The 8,217-nt window shown below is 40.9% G+C and overlaps 1 protein-coding gene across 6 annotated transcripts in view; it reads left to right on the plus strand.

Moving 5' to 3' along the window:
- Positions 1 to 5,188, plus strand: part of tet3 (tet methylcytosine dioxygenase 3) — a 44,442-nt gene extending 39,254 nt beyond the window's left edge. For all 6 annotated transcript variants that reach the window (XM_056745048.1, XM_056745052.1, XM_056745050.1 and 3 more), the window contains one exon: positions 57 to 5,188. In XM_056745048.1, the coding sequence (XP_056601026.1) occupies positions 57 to 1,783 (1,727 nt within the window). In that variant the 3' untranslated portion in view covers positions 1,784 to 5,188. The remainder of the gene's footprint in view (positions 1 to 56) is intronic.
- The last annotated feature ends 3,029 nt before the right edge of the window (positions 5,189 to 8,217 follow it).

Raw genomic sequence — 8,217 nt, forward strand, 5'->3', positions numbered from 1 at the left:
GAATATAGAAGTATACAACTTCAGAAGGTACTAATTTTATGTTTTTTGTTATCTAGCTATTCCAAAACAGGAGGTGAAGCCCACCATCAAAAAAGAGCCTGTCGACCGCTTCCAGCCCTTCAATGGAGCCATACATGGCCATCCAGCACTAGGAAACGGCAAGACAACCCCTGATCCCCACAGCATGAACAGTTCGTTCCCATACCCTTGTAACTATGCAAGAGGTCACATCCCCACCAACAGTCAACACCCTGCACAGAGCCCCATCAATGGCTTTCACCCTAATCTCCAAGATAGACTCTACGATTACTACCACTACCCTTCCAATGCACTTTTTCCCCCTGAGCTCTTGAATTATGGTAAGGGAGCCTGGCCCAAAGCTGGTGAACTCCCTGCTACATCATTTGACCAGAAGCCAGATGTTCAGTTTCTCCAAGCCAAGCTGGCACAGGCCTATGCCAACCGTCCAAGCCAGTCACAACAACAAATGGCTGATTCATCCATTCAAGGCTACACAAACCCATCTGAGGTATCACAGTCTCCTTTACCACCCAGTCATACTCCATCAATGTTGCATGAGCAGAAAAACCGCTCGACACCCATCATCAAACAGGAGCCCATGGATGTGCCACTGTATGATGGCAGATCAGACGGTCAGGTTCAGAGCTGTCCTGGCACTCCCAGTACCACACCAAAACCAGAAGGCTGGCATGGACATAAACCAAATGGCAGCCTAGTCCCCAAAGGCTGGGATGGAAACATGAGACCCAATCCTACTGATTTGGCCTTTACTCCAGACAAGCAGAGGCTCCACCAGCAACACCCACACCAAAACGTACACCCTCAGTATCCACAGCAGCAACAGTGGAACTCTTATAGCACTCCAATGAAATCCCCTGCTCCATCTCCCTCCCCATCCCTTATAGCAGAAGCTTCCCCTGCTCCCTCTCCGCATCCATTTACCCCAAGACAATGGGATAGCCCTGCCTCTAGTCCACAACCTAAGGCATGGGGTCCTTACGGTCCCGTAGGTTATGGGCCTGGTGGTATTCGGCAAGGCAACCCTGTTGGTGCGTTCCCTGACAAAATGCTATCCCAGGCCGGTGGAAATTGTGGCTCTGCTCCTCTGGGACTTCAAGAGAAAGCCTGGAAATCTGGTGGTGGATCAGCAGCAGGAAGCACACCTTCTCCGGCTCCTGAGGGTCGACTTTTCCCTGATGCACTGCAAAGGTCGACTGGGCAGGCATGCTGGGACAGCGAGTCAGAGACCCAGAGTCAACATGACCCTGATGATGAAGAGGTGTGGTCAGACAGTGAACACAACTTCTTGGATCCCAACATTGGAGGAGTAGCAGTGGCCCCTGCTCATGGCTCAATCTTGATTGAATGTGCCCGTCGGGAGCTCCATGCCACCACACCACTTAAAAAGCCTGACCGTTCCCACCCCAGCCGTATTTCCCTGGTCTTCTACCAGCACAAGAACCTGAACCAGCCCTGCCACGGCCTGGCTTTGTGGGAGGCCAAGATGAAACTCCTGGCTGAACGAGCAAGACAACGGCAGCAAGAAGCAGCTCTTTTGGGTCTCTCACAGGAAGAAATAAAGGCCTATGGAAAGAAGCGCAAGTGGGCGACTGAATCAGCAAGCCCGCTCCCTGGACAGGCAAAGGACAAACGAGAGGGTGCCGTGACACGAATGGCATCCACGCAGCATACCACCACCATAGTGACTGTTTCACCCTACCCGTCCACACACATCACTGGCCCTTACAGTCGATTTGTGTGAATTCTTATAAACCATTGCCCCCTGGACCCAGAGATGGAAAAAGAAATGATAAGAATCATGAATCGTACTTCTTTTCCATTTGCTTCCCCGCTTCTAGCTCTAACACCTCTTTCAGGCTACCACAGGTGAGAAAGAATAGAGGAAGGGGCACTTTTTCATTTTTTTCTTTTACCTCAAATTTTGGCAGCAGTTTGGGAACACCCTAAACGGACACGCTGTCTATGGTGCTCTTGCTCTCTCCAACGTAGGAGGGATTTCCATAGCTACCCCTCCTTAGGTGAATTTGATGATCCTAATTATTATTGCTCTATTATCAATATTATTACGATTGCTATTGTTACTGTCATGGTTGATTTTACAGGTATTGTTATATTATGAAGATGACTATTTTTTATTTTAATGTTATTTTTTTTCATCGTTATTAATATTATGATTTTTTTTCTCCTCTTTTGACTAAGAGGGACTTTCTTTTTTATTCTCACATGTTTGTTATGAACATAAGAACGAGCTAATCAGCATTTTTTTCTGTTGCGCTATTCGCCTTTCCACCCATCAACCTCTCTCTTAAAAATATCGCCTTCATCGTTGTGAGACACATTGATGCGGCTGCGTTAAGGCAACTAGAGTATTTCCTTACTCTAGTCACTGATCATGTGACCATTTTTAGAAAGAAAGGACCGACACCAGTTCGGGCCTTTCTTTTTGGTGCCACTCCAATGAAATATGTAAGGTTTCTCATCCCTTGGAATGGTGCTTATTTCTGTCTCTAGGGTCTCTAAGTTTGCCCTCACAATATCGAGGCAGATGCTGGACCTGGGTGCTTATAGCAGCAGATGTCAATCATGTTTAATGACAGTGACCTCCCAGTCCTGGTAAATTTGCTCAGCCTTCCATATTGTCATCTGACTGGTGCTGACTCATTCGCCTGTGGTGCTTTTTCACTGGCCATTCTTCACTACCCATATAACATTTGAGGTGCTGGTAACGGTAACAAAAATCCACTTTAATAAAATCTGCCCTACAGAGCTGCAGATAACCCATAACAGGTCTTAAGATGATTTTCAACAATCCATTCTCTGCTCAGAATTCTAAAATCTTTAGACATTTTGTCGATTGTCTTGAAATTGTAAGACATTTACATTTAGTGCAGAGACCTTGAGGTGCTGTAGGTAAGAAAAAGGTTTTCGAATGAATGACTTGCCATCACAGATGAGTATATGAAACATTTGCTAAATGTGTCTTCCATGACCTGAGTGATCTACAGCTACCCATCTGTGATGTGAAGGTTTTGTTCTTTTCTTAAAACAGTTTCTTACCTACTGCCTGTTAAACTCACCAGCCTAACGGACAGAGCACATTTCTAGGAGTTGGTGCTACCAAGAGCTCCAGTAAAGTTGCCCCTCATGTAATAAGCAGCCCTCTTCTCACACCTGAAATTCATGGTGCTTAATGGCAATGCATAGCTTCAGCTCAATTGTTTGTGTGAGTGTATAAGTGAGATAAAGTGTGTGGATTCGCGAACATACACGGGTTACTATGTTTGTACGTGTGCCTGTATGAATGCCTCTGTGTGTGCTTGAGTTACATGTAGGGAGCAATGCAGGGCTACCACTGGTTTACACAGGGCTGTAAGATGCTTGACTCCCTCATAGAGGAAAGATCCTGGTGCTCGTAAAGTGGTCCTAAAGCTCTTTACCTCGTGTTGTACTAACACTGGTCCCAGTCCACAACTTGCTCCATATACAAATGCGCTACAGTCTGCAGGCTTGCTACCTACATCCACATTCGTACCTACTTTTTTATTATTATTTATTACATGATAATGATGATGATTATTTTAATTGTGATTGCTGTCATTTTTTTGTTGTTGCTCATTTTAGAGAATTTGTAAATATTGAAGAGAGGATTTTATAAAAGCACTTTTAATCTTGATTTTAACACGGAGAAAAAATGATAAGAACGAATTATTGACAACTTGAAACCTAGTTTTTGTTTTAATGGAATTTTATTGGGAGAGATAGAAATGTAAATAGTTAAATATTTAGGTAAGATTATTTAACTGGTGAGGGATGATGGCCTAATCATGAATGATTCCTGAATTTTTAGTCTTCAGTAGTCTGTATGTCACGCCGTCTACAACAGAGCACAAAGCACGATGCTTTGTCGGTCTATTCAAGATACTGCTGTCCTTCTTTTGTGAGTACTGTACTTACACCGATACCTCTGTACTACCACCGGCTTTCTACCCCACCACATCTGTAAACCGTAAACTAATGGACAACAAAGAAACGAAGTGTGAACCTGTTGACTAATACTAGCAAGCTCGCAAGGATTCAGGACTCAAAGGGAGTGGAAGTGCATCACTTTTACGTGAAATTTGCCCATAGAAGTGTAAACTTGCATCTTGAAATGTGACAGCCTCCAGTTCAGAACTCTTGGTAGATCATGTAAACGTTTTGGTTTATTTTATAAAATATCATGTGGGGTGAGTCTTGCATAGCTCATAAGGCTGCACTGACATTCTTGGAGATGTAAGACTTGATCCTGAAGCTACATTTCTTAAGACTCGGGTTTAATTTTATTCATCCTAAATGGCTTTTTAAACCATGGTGCTACCCTCTAGAGTTCACTGTAGAAACGACTCATAGCAAACACTGTTGCTAAAGATTTTTTGGGCTCTTAAATTGTGATGTGAACTCGTTTTGAGAGTATAGGAAACCTTTATGGTGCTGATCGTTTTTAAATCTTTTTACTTCCGAGACATTTCTGACGATTGCAAATGAAAACAAAGCACTCCAATTGACCCGGTTGCCCTTTTTAGTCATCACCTTAGACAACTGAAATGGTACTTGATGTGCACGATAGCAGGTAGAGGAATAGGTACTCTCTCATGCTTTTGATGTGAATAGACTGTTAATTTAATATTCTGGTGCTACCTGAACTGCCCACAGGTCTGATTATACTCATTTTGAAGTTTTATACATTTCGTCATTTTCTTAGTTACACTCATTGTTTATTCACACTTACCTTTTGACCACACTGTCACACAAACATATACAAATACACAATACAGACACGTTCAAATACACGCACTACTCTGTGCCCCCTCTAGAAGTACTCGCTGTTAAGAGTATCATGCCTAGTTTTTAAACATAAAAGGATAAAATGTCTAAACTAAAATAAAAAAAAGAGAAACTGGCAGCTACATTCCTTTATGAGTTAAAGATTGTTCTTGGTTCTATTTTTTATGTTGAGTATGCAGTATGTAAAAAGTGTTATCTTTTGTTTGGTCTCTCTCCTTGTAGCTGTATGGTGTATTATGTGAATACATAGTGTATGTGGTAAGACCCACAATACTGTTTTATGTTCTAAACTAAGAAAAAAAATAAAAAATTCAAAGAGCTAGAGTGTGGCTATTTAAACGTTATTTAATGATCTGACTGATTATCGAAAATATGATTGTTTTGAGAAGAAATTGCAATGTTCATGGTCACTATTAAAGTAATTATGTTTTGCAGGAAAATCCATTGTTAATGGATGTAGTTCAGCAGATTTTATAATAGTAAAGTTTTGATGTTAAATGAGAAATATTACTGCAACATTCTTTTCAAGCTTTGTCAATAAAAACAAATCATGCAACCCATGAGACTGTACAGTACATGACAACTTTAATATACACTATATGGACAGTAGGGACAATAAAAAATATGTTTATTTATTCTAGTCATTCCAATAAATACAGATATTAATGCTTCAATACCATTTTGCTTCCATATTTGTTGCAACCACTTTAGAAGGGTTTTTTCTGAAATGACTGTAGCCCTGTCTACAAGTCATCGATGGGTTTGGGTGATGAGTGTTTGGCTCAAACGCTGGGTTCAGGTCTGGACTTAATATAGACCAGTCAACTTCTTCAATCCACACTAGACTGAATCCATGATTTCTTTTTTAACTTGCTTTGTGCGCAGAGGCACTGTCATAGAATAGAAAAGGACCTCGCCCAAACTGTTGCTATAAAATTAGAAGCACATTCATTCTCTAGTCTAGAATATCAATCTATACTGTAGCATTAAAATGTGTGCTCAAGGAAATGACTCAAGTAGTCAAACCTCTTCCTAAAAAGGGGCTTCACAATTCTTGTGTCCATGTGGTGTAAATGTACAAGAAGTCCACATGATGGCATCAGAGTTCTGTGCTCCAGGCAATTGTGCAGCGATTTACGGAACATACCTGAATACTGCAACGCGTTTATTAGTGGAGCAGGGCACAATAATGAACTCTTGTGGGGTGGAACCACGTTGAAATTCCCCTCCAAAATTAAATTGCGTAGGCTACTAACTCCTCCCTACAGAAAATATAGCACAAATGCAATTGAAGATACTGTGTGAATACGTCAACAACGATTAATAACTAGATTGTCTAACCTCTATACTGTTTTCTGAAGAAGAAGAATCGATAAAGTTCGAGGTTTAAAACATTTCTAAACGTTTGATGAGTTGTAGGCTAGCACATTAGCCCTTAGTCTCAAAGATATTACTTAAGTGTAGGCCTGTCAGGTTACATTTTTACCCAAAAACCAAGATATAACAGAAACATAACAAAAACTAACTAGAGGATATGAATGAAATGAACAACTTTCACTTACAAATGAACGGGCTGGTCTCGATGCTAATGGTGTTTGATAACAAATACAGACAATTACAGTTTCATGTTTTATTCGATAATTACAAAATCACTGCACTTAATCGTAGCATTTTTTTTAAAACGCCAGTCATTCTTTAAATTACTGAAAGATCTTGAGTTGCGAGGTCCTCATAGTCTGGTTTAAACTGTCTTGCAGCGCCCTCTGTTGGACACACCTGATGTGACATCACTTGTTCCAACTACAACATACAAAACAGTAGGTGATGTCACAAAGTAAAACATTATTTTCATTTCGTTTTTGACCAAAATCTTATACTATGCATATCCTATACATATCCTATACATATTTAAGTGTTTAAACTTCAGTGACAACTGAAGGTCATGCATTTTCAGAAATAAGCATTGAGTGGGTTTGGGGGGTTTCATCTTATTTATGCATCTTATCTTTTTAACAAAGATGGTTGCTGGATAAAAAACCCTAGGCTTCCCTAACATTCAGACTGTACCTTTAGATTGGTTGCGTGCTATCGAAAAGCTACCTTCTGAATGTATTACTGAGCCAAATAAGAGTGAGAAATCGCTCTTAAATTGATGTAAATTTTATGGCATTCTAGTAAATAATATTTGCAAAGTCTTTGTTTTCATTCCAAGAATGCTTCTCACTCTGTAGATCAATTATAAAGTTGATATTTTATATTTCCTAGCAATAGTCGTGACCTACAGGCTTTACAAATATCATGCTCAACACAGTGAATTTATGCTGTGGGTGGAACATCCATATTTCATATCTTCTGCAGGCAGCTACAGTTAAAACTGCCACAAGTTTTAATCAATATATCTCCTATAGTAACTTGCACTTGTTATCAATGGCTAAATAAGTTTGATGTCGATTTTAGCCTGTTCTGCTTGTTCAATGAACCTGGCTCCAAGGAGACACAACAAGGCTCTTGAAGCACTGAGCACAAACAAGACTAATGTGGACAACACTGAATGCCAATGAGGTAAAGGAAAATACAGTAAAAAGGAAATACAGGTGACAGATTGATATCAGATTTATTTTCCCCTGTTATATCTCTGGTCGCTAACACATATTCCATTCCATTCCATTTTCTACCGCTTATCCGAACTACCTCGGGTCACGGGGAGCCTGTGCCTATCTCAGGAGTCATCGGGCATCAAGGCAGGATACACCCTGGATGGAGTGCCAACCCATCGCAGGGCACACACACTCACTCATTCACTCACGCACGCACTCACACCCTACGGACAATTTTTTCCAGAGATGCCAATCAACCTACCATGCATGTCTTTGGATCAGGGGAGGAAACCGGAGTACCCGGAGGAAACCCCCGAGGCACGGGGAGAACATGCAAACTCCACACACACAAGTCGGAAGCGGGAATCGAACCCCCAACCCTGGAGGTGTGAGGCGAACGTGCTAACCACTAAGCCACCGCGCTAACACATAGATCAATTTAATCTTTTGACAATGTGATATTCTCTTCTGTGTGATGGCACTGGAGGCAAGCTGACAACTTGGCATAATGAGCAACACTTAACTTCAACATTTATGGATATATCTTTAAAATCCAAAACTTTATATAAACATTGGGTATCTTGCTCGCACTCAAATTTTAAGGGACAGTTCAACCAAAAATATAAATTATGTTAAAATTTACTCATCCTTGAATCTTTATAAATTATTTGGAAAGATATTGGGAAGAATGCTTGTAACCAAATGCTTGACCACCATTAGGAAATATTACAATGTCATAAGTGCCCCAGAATTG

This window comes from Triplophysa dalaica, chromosome 4, assembly GCF_015846415.1.
Source record: "Triplophysa dalaica isolate WHDGS20190420 chromosome 4, ASM1584641v1, whole genome shotgun sequence".
NCBI classification, from domain to species: Eukaryota; Metazoa; Chordata; class Actinopteri; order Cypriniformes; family Nemacheilidae; genus Triplophysa; species Triplophysa dalaica.